Below are 16,126 nucleotides of genomic sequence, written 5' to 3' on the forward strand. Positions count from 1 at the left end.
GATTATACTTTAATTTAAAATACATCCCGACGTTTCGATCCCTAATGCGTTCGTGGTCAATAGACCGCGGGCCAGGAGCAAATTTCGTCAATCATCGCCTCCCGGGCGAAAACTCGTAACGTGGTTTAGGGCGATGTGTTATGAATCCCCGTGGCGTGGACATCAGCTGCCGCTCCGTTGGTGGGTTGAGGAATGGCAGCCACAGAAACACGTAAAAAATTTAGTCAACGCCTCCCGTTTGATACTTTGTCAGATGATAGTTTAAGTTGTATCGCGGTGGAAAGACCGTCAGCCGGTCACATGAACACTGGAGAAATAGAAATAGGTTCCTGGCTCGCGCGGTCTACAACGGGTGACACCCGTTTTTATACTCCTCCATTTCTGACAAAACTTATTTGCCAGATTATACGAATAACTCACCTATGTACCGCTACCAAATATTGTATCCTCCTCGGCGCCGGGCTGTCTTGCGTCTCGTTCATCTTGTTCATATTAGAGGGAGACGAGCCGAACTTGACTTTGCCCAGTCTCGGGCTGGCCTTCAAATTCAAGCTCTTGACGGAAAGAGTCGGCGAGCTGTTCCCGTTCTTGTCTCTCTTCGGTAGAGTTCGGTAATCTTCGTTATCTGTGTACTTGTAGAAGGTGTTCGGTGGGCTCTGAGACATGAGGATTTCGGACTTGGAGCGCTGGAAATGAATAGGTTAGGTTGGTTGTTTTGTTAGTATATTTACATTTGTAAGTTAGGTATTAGATTTTAATTGCTATAAGGGACTGAATTGAATTTTCAGCATACTGAAAATTCCTGGACTGGCCACTTAGAAAAAATAAGTCGTCTCATATATCAGAATCCAGAAATTTTCAGTATAGCCCACGTGCAAAATTTGGACTATAAGGGACCATATCACCAATAAAACATATAAAAGTCAAAGCTACGCTAGCAACGCTATTTTTCTTAAGTACTACACACAAACACAAAAACAAAACACACGAGTTATGACTACGTGATGAATACCTACTTTACAGTTACACACACTAGCCTACGTGTGATGAGTACTACTGATGATGAGTGATTATTTTGAAAAACTACTAATCTGCTACCTACTGAAAAGTAAAAAAAAAAAAAAATTATTATGTAAAAGCAAAGTTAAATACGTGAAATGTGTGAGTCACTCACATAGATATCAACATTTTTCGTCATTATAGATTTCTAGTAAGTTTTAACAACTTTCTTTCCTAAAACGATTTAATATAATGTTAAATTGTGAATCTTGATATTGCAATGAGATAATACCAACGTCACTTCAAGTTTTATGTAAAAGTGAGACGAATCTCTAAGTGCTTAGAGAAAAATGATGAAATAAATAAATTTATTACTATATTTTTTAAAAGATGCATGCCAAATGACTGTTTTTTAAAATGTATATGATTTTTACTATATTTGAGCATTTGACGTAATTCCATTGTTCTAATTACCTTCTCCTGTTTAAATCTGTCACAACAATAATAAACAAACACAAATAACAAATATACAGAAACGTTAATATGTACAAATTGTATGTGTTATTGTTTTATTATTTTAGTTATGTGTTAGACCCTGACCCTTTCATTCATATTTGGGAATATTAAGCTTTTTTATATTAAGTTGGTATATTTACATAAATCAGGATATGTGGGCCGGGGTGACGATACAATGTTTTAAAAATATACAATAAGAAAATATGATGTACAGACATTTCATTTCAGCTAAGAATATAGCAATTTGAATTATTTGCTATTTCAAAACATAAAATCATTAAGTATATCTTCTTTATATGCATAGTGTATTATTTTTAGCCACTGTTTTGACGGCTGAAGAAGATAACGCTGTATGGCGCCACACGGTAGCTGCATTTTTGGTAGAAAACCTATTTACCGAATAGCATATGGAGTAATACTTCAAAATTGCAAGTATAATAATTTACAATTCTTTATGATACCATGTTCATTTTGCCATGTTTTTCAGCTTAATTCTCGGTTTGGTATCTAATAACTAACTATGAATATCAAGTAATTAAAATCGATTTAGTTTAGGCTAAAAGATATCAATCAACCCTCCAACGTACAAGTTTCCTATGCGGGAAAGAAAGTGAATTTTGGCAAAACAATGTATCTACTTATAGCTAGAAAATATGCTGTTTTGCAGTAATCGTCACCCCGGCCCTCGTGTATCTGTATGTGCTTGTGTGTGTGCGTGCGTGTGAGCGGGCTAACCTTGAAGCAGAAGAGTGCGGGCATGCAGAGTGAGGAAGTGTTAGGCGCGCGCGCACTCACCTCCGCCCGCGCCGTGGCCGCCGCCTCCGCGTCCGCGTACTCTGCAACACGGTGGAAACATTTGGATGCGTTACTAAACAAATCAACTGTTAAACCTCGACTCTAACGCCTTGACAATAGAGGCGTGTTCAGATATTTGTAAGAACCTTGGCCGCTCAGATAAATCTATAAATCTGATGGGTACTGTACAATTACACTATTACCACAGAATAAACAATAGTACTAGGTACAGAAGACTCACTCTCTAACAAAACGCGTCTGTTACGATTAGGACAGATATAGCCGCTAGGTGGCGACAGCGCCACGCGCGGCTTATGGCTAGCCACCAAAATTGGTGTGGAATGGATGTACTTTTAGCTACCTGTTGCAAAGCGACGACATCGCGGAGTGAGCCACGCCTGCCGTCGTCCAAAATGTTTGCTATACCTTATTGCAATGGAATAAGATCCACCGCTGGCCAGTTTGTTACCTTGCTGGTGATCGCAGCAACACTCCTCCTCGCCGGTCTCGCGTGGAGTCTCATATGCGTACAACTCGAGCGCCGTGGCTGCGAAGATTTGCTATTCGTAACCTTATTGCAATGGAATAAGATCCACCGCTGGCCAGTTTGTTACCTTGCTGGTGATCGCAGCAACACTCCTCCTCGCCGGTCTCGCGCGGAGTCTCATATGCGTACAACTCGAGCGCCGTGGCTGCGAAGATTTGCTATTCGTAACCTTATTGCAATGGAATAAGATCCACCGCTGGCCAGTTTGTTACCTTGCTGGTGATCGCAGCAACACTCCTCCTCGCCGGTCTCGCGCGGAGTCTCATATGCGTACAACTCGAGCGCCGTGGCTGCGAAGATTTTAGCGTTGTCATCTAATACTCGTCCTATTGTCGCGCCGTTTAATTCCACTATTATCATGCTGTTGGAAATTAATGTTTGTATTAAATAGTATACTTATTAGTTCATTTATGTGTGGGATATAAGATTTTGTGGAATATGAACAATCTTTTATTATTTGATCTCCAATTTTGCCTTGCGAACGTGAGAATATAAAATAGTATGAGACCTTAAAAACATTTATCGGTGGCAAAAATAAGTCTACAAAAACGACTTACGATTCGGGAGCCAGTCCGCAGAGTTCTGAGAGTTTCTTCTTGAGGTCCAAATAGGTGCCCTCTGAATTGACTAGAACACCGTACTTGATGGGCACCGAGCCGTCCAGCAGCATTACTGTAAAAAGAACAAACGTTTTAGACAATTTCATTACATACTCAAAGTATAAGGTTTTACGTTGGTACTAAACGACTACATTTACATTCTTCAGGGATTCATGTATTATTTAAAAATGCTTATTACTTGAGCGCACAGCAATTGACCAATTAATCATAAATTAAATAGGTAAAAGTAACAAAACTATTATACGAGCACACGTAAAAAATATAATTAGACATACGACGATGTTTCGCCTGATATTTTTAACACGATAATCTTAACAAGCAGAATATGGTGGTAGTATGGTGTGATAAAAATATGGTATTCAGTAAGAGTAATATTGTGAATGTTTACCTATAACCTGTGCCCTTAAAGACTGTTCCACGGGTAAAGGCAGACTCAGCATGTTGAACGCGTCGAAACGAGTGGACTCAGCGGAGCACACGTCGCAGCGCACTCTAGATTTCAGTTGTCCGTAGAAGAGGTCGGTGACGATGGAGGCGTTGCGCGCCGCGTACGCTGCCCACGCTTCTGCTGCTACTTCCTGCAGAAGAAAATTAGATTAATGTGCATATATCGTACTGTGGTTTTACTATAAGTTTAATTATTTTTTTTAACAAGCAGAAACGTCTGCAAACGATACTATTACGCTTAGAATAAATTTAAAAGTGGAAAAATATTTGCCTTCGGTGAGACTTGAACTCACGGCCTCTCAGACCCAACCCAACCCACCCAAAAAACCCAAGACAGTAATTTTTCCACTTCTAAATTTATTCTAAGCTTACTTTATTATAATAAGTACTTACTTAATTTATGATAAGTTTGCCAAAAAACGTGCGAAGTAGAAGAGTAAAAGTCGGGAAACGGAACCTGGGCCTCGAAGCAGTACAGATAATATTTAATGTGCTAAATGTGTTGCACATACTAGTACTAGTAATTTTTAAATTATATTAGGCACCTGAAAATTCACGAATAATTTCTTCCACGACACCCACGAACACACCTGTAGTGGTACAGTACCTGGTCTGGTCTGCCGTCGCTGTCTCTTATCGGCAGCGGTTTAGCCGCCGCCCTGTTCAAGTCTTCATGTAGCGTGTCTAACAGCCACGCCAGTAGCTCCTGCGCGTCGTGCTGGCCGCCGCCCGCGAGCGCGCGCGCGTGGCGCGACACGCACCAGCGCACGCGCAGGGGAGCTACGGAGCGCGCGCTGCACGACCACACCTATGGTAAAAGAAATAGGAACATTTTTTTTAACAACCTTCTAGCCAGTAGTGACAGTAGTGACCCTGCCTACGAAGCAGGAGGTTCCGGGTTCGAAACCCGGTAAGGGTATTTATTTGTGTGATGTGTGATCAAGAATTTGTCAAAGGCGCCTAGTATAAATAGCCAAAGATTGCATACACTCGAGAATTAAGGAGGGGTACCGCCACGGCCGCTCCGCTCCCATATTAGTGCATCCACACCAGTTTCCTTCTGTGGAGAAACACTGCAACAGTAAGGCCCAGTTGCACCAACCACATTAAACAGACTGGTTAACGTCAAACAGCAGTGAAGTATGAGATTACCCATCCAAAAGAATTTACACACGGTTTGGTGCAACCGACCCTAAGTAAGTCAAAAGTTACCGTGGTGTGGATGCACCTTTATTCATCTAACCTAATTTATCTAAGTTGGTTCTGCGCCAACAGAGGGCCTACAGCAAACGTCAAAACGTTACTTCTCTATGGTCTTTGTATGTACAGTCTTATCACTGTACATGCATTTCGGAATCTAATTATATAGCTGCACGTACATGTAGTACATGCTATACGTGATTATAATCCGCATTAGAGTCGCACGTTCTTCACGTCTTGTCGAACAGCAACTCTAATCGCGGAAACAAGATGATCAACGATATAAAAACCGCTGTACAGGCAAGAGAGATATAGACGCATCTTAGATTCCTGAGAAGGAGGGTCACCTAAATAAATAAATATTTTTTATGGGTAAATGTATAATTATTGGTACAATAAAGAATATTTACTTACTTATTTACTTCTTAACTTGTACCTTACTTCACAATATATCTACATCATCACTACAACTGCTGTAGCCGTGCTGCTCACCAACAACCCACCTGAAGCTACTACTACTAGTGTACAGTCAACAACAGAGCTATGAATACAGGCAAAGTGCCAAAAATATGTATACACGATCTTAATGTACAGGCAATAAAGTACTGTATACATATTTTTGACACTGCCTGTATTCATAACTCTGTTGTTGACTGTACCGGCTAACTGGCTGCTACATTGTATTTATGAAAGATAGAAGCAGATATTTGCGGCAGGCCCTCAGAACTCTAGCTTGCTTGCTTGATGCAAATATGGTAAAGGTTCAGATTCAAAATGTTCTTAATTGAGGCACTTTTGAATGTTCGATTTAGGAAAATTAGGGTTTATACAATCAACACATACATTTTTTTTAAATCATGTATTAATATTATAAACATGTACAATATGATTGAGTAACTCCTCGAACGGGTCCAATTCATTTAATCGAACTCGCCTTCTCCAAAAATACTCGATCAACCAGTCCTCAAAAGATCCTTCATAATTGTCTTTGCGGAAAGTCCTTGCAAGGCCTTGCCAATAACTCCCAAGCCTATATGTCCCATCTGGTGCCACCAAACTGCCATCACTATGAGTTTCGTGTACATAATTGTGTTCAGGAAAGCAGTTGTACGCTCCCCACACACCTGTATGGATTATAGACCCTTCTCGAACATGTTTCTTTATCACCACCAACGCGTCAGATTCATTGGAACACATCTCTATTTTCACATCTTTGCCATCTTCGAACATTGTCAGCATCAATTTGCCTTCCAGTCTCCCTCTGTCGCGTTTCCTCTTTCCAAACTTCGATTCAATAATTCTCACAATTTTTCCCGGACCTCCAATTTTTTCTTTCTCCTCTTTGCTTTCTAATTCATATATGATAATAGTTTCTTTACAATTGTCAACGCAATCGATTATTGTTTCTATCGGCACTATTTCTCTTTCACTCGCTGTTTCCCTTTGAATTTGTTCATAAGTATGCCCGTTTGAGAATAAATACATGATCTGAAACACTACTGGGAGTGGGATATAACGCACATTTTCAAACCATGTTCCTTCGGTTCGGTCGAATATGTCATATCTCAAGCAGCGGTTGCTTTCGCGACAGCTGAAAAATCCGAACGGGCTGCCGGACACTATAGTCATGAGCGTTCCGTTGTACGAGCAAATCCTCTCTTGTGGGATCATACCACGTTGTTCTGCAAACTGCACACATGACTCTCCAGTAGGAAACGTTTTGAAGATTTTGATCGAGTTCCACCGTGCACATATCTTTGAAGTATAAAATGTTCGATTCCTCGAAAAGACCTCCGGTTTATCAATGTCCGAGTCTGAGTCAGATTGTTCTGTGCAGGACTCGGGCATACATATAGAACCCAGAAAAACTGGAGCCTAGAACAAAAAAAATGCAATTATTACTGTTGCGAACGCAACCTTTATTTGTATAATACAGTAACTAAACGCAGCCGTCGGGCTCGGCTAGTATTTGGAAGCTTTTTCTAAAGCACCAATAGGAGCGCTCCACATATTATGTATCGCGGCCAATTAGAGGCACCCAAATCTTAACCACTATTTTCGGACATTCAAATTATGCAAATCACTCTTTCATCAGCCTCCATACGATTACCACACCACTTTTACATTTAACCGTTTAGTCAAGGAACCCTTGTAAAACCAGTACCTATTGAAATTATAATAGTTTACTTCAAATCGAAGCTTTTTATTTGAGTCGTCGAGATCCTGACCTGCACGGCGGCTACATATGGTCCTTCGAAGCCTTCAAGACAAGGGAAGATTTGACCAACAACGGGTTCTTCGTGGAAGTGGACTTTGACCATACTTCGAAATCGTCTTCGTTGTCTTCAGTTTCTTCGGCTTAGGAAGAACACGCAACGGACGTCGAAAGCAAGGGGTCCCAGCGTCTACCGGCATAAGGGAGGCGTTCGTTGGACATCCACCACATCGAGGACTTCAGTTCCAGTACATCGCATCACCTGAATACGTAGGACTAGACAGAGTGAGTTCGTTCCAATTTCCTTCCATTTCCCTTCTATACCTATCTTTCTTGGAATTAAGAATAGCTCTATACGTATCAGGCACAAATAATTCATTTTCATACAAATCAATTGCTAAATACATTTAAAACCATAATTCATATCGATAAAATAGCTTAGCTTCATATAACTTCGCAGTTAAAATCTTATTACATATTAAAAAGCCGTCTCCATCGCTTATTATCAATCGCCTCAGTAACATAAAATTGCTAAATCATCACATTCCGCGCGCAGCTGCTTATCTACTCCGCTTCTTTTGTTCTCGTCAGTTGCATTTTAACTCGTTAGTGATCACACATATTAGGTAATTGCATTTTTAAATTTACGTCTTAATCAATATGGCTGACACGTTAAAGGAGTTAGTTAGGAAACGTGGCAGTTTGAAAGCTAAATTAACTTTGTTTAACACTCGGAGTAAATATCTATGGAGCGGCCATTAACAGGCGTTCCCCTCTGCAAAAAGATCGCGGCCGCCGGTCAAGGAGGTTATATAAAACTAGTTGCCACACGTCATACGCCATTCAGCAAACGTCAGTCTAAGCGGAATGATCGGAGCCGAAAATGCCGAATTGCAGCGTTTTCTCGTGCAAAATGAGATCGGAAACGTCTAGTCTACAAAAAAAACACGTTTCTTATCATATGTAAGTACTATTACATCTAAATATTATCAAATAGTGCATTAACTTTGCAAATAACTAAAAAACATTGTCAATCTGACAGTGATACCAGTGATATGATATTAGATCTAATTTAGGGTAATTTTAAAGAAGACTTTCTAAATATGAATTAGGTACGAGTAGAATTTCTAATAGGAAATATTATGCGAAACTCTGCGTAGGGGGCGCGACTACCACAATCCATCACAATCTGGGGGTCCGCCGCGGAACAAGAAAATTTAAATTTCGTTATCTAACCTCTCTATCACTATTGCATATTTGAGCGATAAAGAGAAAAGAGAAAATTTACTAGCTAGCTTAGTGCTACACTCTGGCGGCAGAACATTGCAGTAATATGCCCTATTTGCGTTGCTTTTTGTTATAATATAACAAAAAGCAACGCAAATTATATTATAATTTATGTAACACATTATTTTTATATAACACCTTAGTTTCATATCAACCTAATCTATTTAATCAAATAAATAGATCTATAAGAATAAAGAAAAGGGGGACGGGGGATCAAAAAGTAGTCGAAAACATCTCGCGTGATTTGTGCACAACTCCTAAATAACGTAAAATTACCGATAGGCTCTTTTTTGAAAATTAATTTTTCCTTTAGTTTCTACATATAGCTGGTCAAGCAGATCTTGTCAGTAGAAAAAGGCGGCAAATTTGAAAAATGTAGGCGGGAAGGGATATCGTCCCATAGAAAATTTGAATTTCGCGCCTTTTTTACTGACAAGATTTGCTTGACCAGCTATATATTTTTATTTAACATGTCAAATATTTTATTAATTTAAGGTATTTACGGCTGTCACTTTCCATAAATAGGCACTTTTAATTTATTACTCTGGTATCACCGTACCAATATTAGTGATGGGACACCATAAAAACCAATATCGGTAAAATCGATATAAACATAATGAATAATATACAGATGGTAATGATGCCTAGCGAACACCAGCCATATCGTACAAACCTCAAGGAGTGATATTCCTAGGCAGATGATGATCTGCCTAGTGACCACCAGCCATATCGTGCTAACTTCAAGGTGTGATATTCCTAAGCAGATCATGAAACGCCGGCATGTCATGATCTGACTAGTGACCACCAGCTATACCGTTCAAACCTCAACATTTAGGCATATCGAATAAGTAGGATGTCCTAATTTTAGCAAATGATAACCATTGAAATGGCTTGACAGCCTACTTATAGTACGTGTTTGGGTAGCGTATGATTTTAGTACCTACGCATTCTGCTCCAAATGCCACATAGAATGCAGCACTAGCCGTGGCAAAAAATGCAAAAGGCAGATTATTAAATGGTGGCGTTTCATGATATGCCTAGGAATATCTCGATATGCCCGATTTTACGATCTACCGCCGATATATATACTAATTATCCCCTACTCAATATCCCTTAAATGACATCCTATGGCCGCGTTCCATCTCTGTCATCAGATCTGCATGCTCGATAGTATATTGCTTTGCTTTCAGAAGTAAACCAACATGTAAAATATTAACTAATGAACTGATAATACAAAATCATTCTATATCAGCTTGCAAGATTCGCCCTAAACAAATTGACAAACTATTAGAAATAACATCTAAACAATACAAAAATTCAAAATTAGTAAAATGCTGGTACAAAGACTTGATATTGTATGTCTTTCCCATCACGGAACAATGGTGTTCCGGACTTTGGGAGGCATGCGCGGAGCCGAAGCCAACACGTAGAGGCCCTTTTGACACTTTAATGAAATGTAAGGGGTACACCGAGCGGATGCTGCCCTTGCCCGTGTCATGGGACGCACGCAGAGGCAGCACCCGCCAGGGTGTAAGGGCTATTGAGAGTTGATGGAATCTAAAATGAACTAGGTTATTGGGTGAAAGCGATGGACTAAGTACTGAGATATGGGGTAAAAAAACCGGACGCCTGCCTAATAAAACGGTATGCAATTTTATTTCCGGCAGACGGTGACTCGCCCTCACAAGATGGGCCCCCACAAAAAGCGACATCTAGGATGGCTCAAGGGCAACACCGGTGTGAGCGGCTCAGGGGTGTCGAGAGGTGTGCGCCGCTTTCTACCCAGTGGCTGTTAACAGCCACTGTGCCAACTCGCGTCTTATGCATATTTCACTTCCACCCCTGGAGCTTATAGCTCTAACGACTCCACTCTGGCCGGCCGGCTAAGGCAAGCCAGAGGCAGAGAATCCTGTCCCACCCACCCTCCTTGCGGGTAACAGAACTCCCCAGGAGCACTCGGGTACGTGAGGTCGCTAATCCCCAACAGCTCGCCACAAGCTGCCCTGCGTTGACTGATTGCACTGGTAAAACCAGCGGGCGATGGGGTCGTCACATCCCTACGCCATGATATTGTATTATTATTATATAATAATAATAATAATAAATAAATCTTTATTGTTCAAAAAACACATACATGCTATATATGAAGTTGGAGCCCTGGAGACTGCGTTAGTTTACACTGTGTTGCAGCCCCAGTGGTTGCCCGTATTACATAATCAGCTAGAATTTGAAAGAACAATTTGACTTAAATTGTAACATAAGAAGTATGGACAATAAACTCTTTTATATAATATCTAGTTTAGGTACAAACAATAACAATATAGCGGGAAAGGCTATTCAAAAACTTGCATGCATTGGTGTGTGTGTGTGTGTGTGTGTGTGTGTGTGTGTGTGTGTGTGTGTGTGAGAGTGTGTGTTAAGTGTGAGTGTGTATGTGTGCGCGTGCGTGTGTACTAATCTAACACCCAAATAATCCCTGGCTTAAGACGAAACGGGAGCTGAGCTAAAAGTCAATTTTGAGATTTCAAGCTGAATATACCCGTCGCTCTGACGGGGCGTGAGAGACTGTATTTGTGTGTGTAATGCACGCACACAGATGCGTACGCTTGCACCCGCGCGCGCCTCATTGCCGACAATTTGCAATGTCATTTTTCGTGGGTTACTGCCACTAGGCGTTCACTTATTACTTACTGTGTTGCGATTGAATTTTTTGACCCGGCTTACGTTTACGGAACTCGATAATCTTTCTACTACTGTGACTTGGCTTTGTTTACTTGACTTTGCTGATCAGCTTATTGTTTTGGACTCCGTGAGTTGTGGTTACCTATTGGACCGCACGCAATTCATCTACCTTTATTCAAGTAAGTACCTATACCTTTTGTTATACCTACGTGTTGTTTACAAAACTTCTGGTCTAGGTTAAGAACGTGTAATAGTATTATTTTTTGTGAATTAAAAACAGATTTCATTAAAAAAAAATTAATGTAAAATGCCTATGTACGTTTATATAAACCTACTTCGATTTATGAAGCACATAATTCTTATAAGCACCATATACCTACTGTATTCTCATAAGGCCCAGGTACTCAAGAAATATGACCAATATTTGCCAGTATCATATTAGTTTTATTTTATTTGAAAATTTAAGGCACTAAAACATCTCTATTCCGGTTGAAAGTAATTTATTTAAGTATCTAAATTTCAACGAACTTAACCTCTAAGTATTATACTATAAAGGTACCTGAGGGTATTATTATTATACGAAACATTATTTTAAGAATACGAGTATTCATTACTTTAGAAGGTACCTACTTATAGATTTTATTGCGTGATGCACATATGCGTAATTAGCCGAAACCTTTATAAGAGTGTAATTCATAAGAAGTACATAAGATATAATTTATGTACTGGTTTGCTGTTAGCTTTTAATTGTATCACTTTACATATATGTTACTCAAATAACTAACACGGTTACACTGTTGTAAGAACATTATTTTTCAGGTAGGCCTTATTATACCTACTATAGGCCTTATTACCTCCTAGTACCTTAGTAGTAGTAGTACTACTACGGAAATTGATTCAAAGACTCAAGACTGACTTAAGTGGCAGTAGGGTGTAGGGTTTTTTCTAGGCGTAATGAGTTCGCTGAAGCTTATTTTTTATACTTAGCGCACAGAACCACTAGTTTAACAGTATCAGCTCTAACCACATGTCACCATTTTGTCCTTTACGTAACAAACTCAGGGGCCCAGAATATCCGATGTACCTATCAAATCAAGGTTACTTATAATCAATGTCACAAATAACACAGTGGAGCAATTTAATAACGTCATAGCGAAATTTATAGGTGGCAAGAGGGTCAATTTCACAAAAAGAGGATCTTACCAGTCCAGATGTCTTGGAGCAGTGACATCGTGGAATAGCAAAAATGCTGTTCATTAAAGAATCCAAAAAAAAGTACAGGGCCAGAGCCCGGGAACATACACTAAAAAGTTTTCTGAACGGGTCCAGCGCTCTAATGAAGTAACGGGAAATTGCCGCAAAAGAAATCTCGCATATACTGATGAGAGAACTAGTAAGAGCAGAAAAACTTCCGGCCCCGATGAAAATTATGGTCGCCTAGATTTGGAAGAAGATATGCCGTCCGAAATATACAAATTGAAGGAAGAAGAATTCCTAAAAAACTTGGAATCATCAAGGGACGTAGAGACAAAAACCTTAGGGCAAAGCAATAACAGTGCATGGCGAACTGAAAGGCGAAAAAGGCTCACAGCTTCTAATTTTGGAAGGGTCTGCAAAATGCGACCAAAGACATCGGTTCAAAAAATACTAGAGTATTTGCTTTACTCTGAATTTAAAGGTACCGCTGCCACAAATTATGGGAAAGAGAATGAAGCGGAAGCCATAAAACAATTCACTGAGGAGACGGGTCTTGACGTAGAGGAGTGTGGATTATTTGTTGATAAGAACAAACCATTTTTGGCAGCTAGTCCGGATGGCTTGATAAGTGACAACGCATTAATAGAAGTTAAATGCCCATACAAAATTACCGGTGTTACACCTGAAGAAGGTATTAACCAAAAAAAAGTAGATTGTTGCACATACAAGGCAGGAAAATTAGAATTGAAGACCAATCACAACTACTACTATCAAATACAGGGACAGCTTCATATAACTGGACTGTAATGAAGTAACCCATTCAGCAAACTTTTTCGTGTATGTTCCCGAGCTCTGGCCCAGTACTTTTTTTGGATTCTATAATTAACAGCAAATTTGCTATTCCACGATGTCACTGCTCCAAGACATCTGGACTGGTAAGATCCTCTTTTTGTGAAATTGACTCTCTTGCCACCTATAAATTTCGCTATGATGTTATTAAATTGCTCCACTGAGTTATTTGCGACATTGATTATGAGGCTCTCCGCATCTAACGATAAATTCAACAAACATTGATCCACAGACCACAAGCTTGAAGAGCACTGACATGGTTTATCTCATTTGTGCGCTTTTCTGGTTCACAAAAGTATAACGCACATTTTGAATGGTCGCCGAAAACATGACGGGCGGCGTTCTTTATATCCTTCTTCAGATTCTTGATTCGGTCGCTAAATGTTTTCTTCTTGGATCCTACGGTTCATAGCAGCAACCACAGCATTTCTTAGGCGTTTAAGGTTGGAATCTAGCTTTTTTCTCATATCTACTAGTACATACCCTTTAGAATTGTTGGTTTTTTTTTCACCGACGTTTTGATTTTGTTGCAAAAATTGCGAAGTAAATGGTTTTTACATTCAACCTTTTCTATTTCAAAATCTCCTACCAGTCTTTAATATTTCAGGCCATGCATATCCATGCTTCTCGCAAAGCCTTCTGCTATTATGTCGGCCTCCATGGCATTGGCCCTGTCTTTCCAGTTCTTGAAACAATTTGGCACCTCGATCATTAGTTTTTCACTTCTAGCACGTCCGTGCTAGAAGTGAGTGTTGTGTCCACAACAGTATTAATTTCTTAGGGGCTATTCATAAATTACGTCATTTCAAATTAGGGGGGGGGGGGTCTGGACATCGGATGACGGTAGCATGAAGTAGGAGGAAATGGGGTCATTTGAAGCATGATTTTTGGATGATTATAGGGGGGGGGGGGGGTCCAAAATCGTCAAAAATCGATGACGTAATTTATGGACAGCCCCTTACGCGCAAAAACAATACTTTTTTGGTACGGAGACCAAGAATACAACCGGCACCGGATACAGAGCTATATCCACTTTTATACGAACGTTTTGCCCAGGAACCATCGGCAACTACAGTTATTAAAGGTCACCTATGCTCATCAACATCGCCATCCAAGATAGCTAGCCTTTTTTCTTCTTGGCCTGCTGCAATCATTTCTTCGAATGCGCATTCTTCGATGTTTGGTGACAAGAGTTGCTTTATTTTAATGTATGTTTTATTATCCATGTTTGGAACATTTAACAAAGAACAAATTTCGTTAAGCTGAGCATGTCCGTTCCCTGTGCACATAACTCCTTCTACGGCAGCAGTATTTACTAACATTTTCTTTTTGGGTCTTCAGAGTGTATCGTTTCCTTTTTTTTTGCACATATTAAACCCTTACGTCTTTCAATGACAAAGGCAAGATCAGCAAATGTACAATTTGTATGATCGTGCCTGATATTTGAGATCACAGAAAATAAATATTTTAAATCCACTATTCTTCGACCTTCTAAAATTTTGTTTTATCATGATTCATGATCAAAAAGCTCGGATTCAATAGTCATATCAAACGTCGATTATGCAGTTGATGATGAGCTTGCATTTTCTACCATTGGTGCTGCAAATGCATCATCCGGTGGCGATAAACTTTGCCCTCTTGTAAAACAAATTACTATTGTGATTGTGTCCAGCAAAAGGCCAAAATTCGGTTTACTTTCCTGTTTAAAATATTAGTAATTTATTCATATTTCAGATTAGGTACATAGGTAACTGTCTGAATGTTACAATGCCAGCTGGCAAATTCTATCACATTTGTTTGTTTGGTATTCATGGTAACATTCACTTACATTGATATCCTTATTAAGATCTGTATCTTATTATCCAGACCTTAAAATATTGCCACCGTTGCCCTTTAAAAAAATACTGTTTAAATAATTGGCTACTCAAACAATGCTTCTATAGTATAAATAATGACTACACCAAAATGGGTAGTATTGTATATAATGCACGAAATAAGGCCCGATTCTTAAGCGGGTTTAAATTTTGAGGCCATGTCCGCTAATACTATAGACAAAATATCAAGTTTAATAAACACAAAAAAAAACATTGATGGGCCTTATTTTATAATTTAGGCCTTACTTTGTAATTTAAAGTAGAGTTAGGCCAAGAAAAATCTATAGCGATTTTGATAGAACACGCAGTGCAAGTATTATTTCAAACGTCGCTTCTATGAAATTATGACATATAAATAACACTTGCACTGCGTGTGCTATCAAAATTGCTGTAGACTTTTCTTGGTCTGACTCTAAAATATTCTTTATTACACCACAAACATAAAAACAAATTAAAAAAAAACCGGCGAAGTGCAAGTCGGACTCGCACACGAAGGGTTCCGTACCATTATTTATAAAAACGGTCACCCATCCAAGTACTGACCCCGCCCGAGGTTGCTTAACTTCGGTCAAAAATCACGTTTGTTGTATGGGAGACCCCACTAAAATTTTTATTTTATCCTGTTTTTAGTATTTGTTGTTATAGCGGCAACAGAAATAAATCATCTGTGAAAATTTCAACTGTCTAGCTATCACGGTTCGTGAGATACAGCCTGGTGACAGACGGACGGACGGACAGCGGAATCTTAGTAATAGGGTCCCGTGTTTTACCCTTTGGGTACGGAACCCTAAAACCGATTTACAATGTAGATAAAGGTAGCAACAGGCGGTCTTATCGCTGTTAGTTCTTATTCTTCGTTTGTTTAGCATTAGAGTGAAGGTGACGTGTCTTGCATGCA

The 16,126-nt window shown here is 39.6% G+C and overlaps 1 protein-coding gene across 1 annotated transcript in view; it reads right to left on the reverse strand.

Moving 5' to 3' along the window:
- Positions 1-16,126, reverse strand: part of LOC134800381 (ubiquitin carboxyl-terminal hydrolase 32) — a 79,145-nt gene that overhangs the window by 19,709 nt on the left and 43,310 nt on the right. The window contains exons 19-25 of the mRNA XM_063772881.1: positions 4,532-4,732; positions 3,866-4,055; positions 3,415-3,529; positions 2,987-3,218; positions 2,780-2,870; positions 2,251-2,351; positions 421-686 (exon numbers count right to left, since the gene is read on the reverse strand). Of these exons, the coding sequence (XP_063628951.1) occupies positions 421-686; positions 2,251-2,351; positions 2,780-2,870; positions 2,987-3,218; positions 3,415-3,529; positions 3,866-4,055; positions 4,532-4,732 (1,196 nt within the window). The remainder of the gene's footprint in view (positions 1-420; positions 687-2,250; positions 2,352-2,779; positions 2,871-2,986; positions 3,219-3,414; positions 3,530-3,865; positions 4,056-4,531; positions 4,733-16,126) is intronic.

This window comes from Cydia splendana, chromosome 19 (genome assembly GCF_910591565.1).
Source record: "Cydia splendana chromosome 19, ilCydSple1.2, whole genome shotgun sequence".
Classification (NCBI taxonomy): Eukaryota; Metazoa; Arthropoda; class Insecta; order Lepidoptera; family Tortricidae; genus Cydia; species Cydia splendana.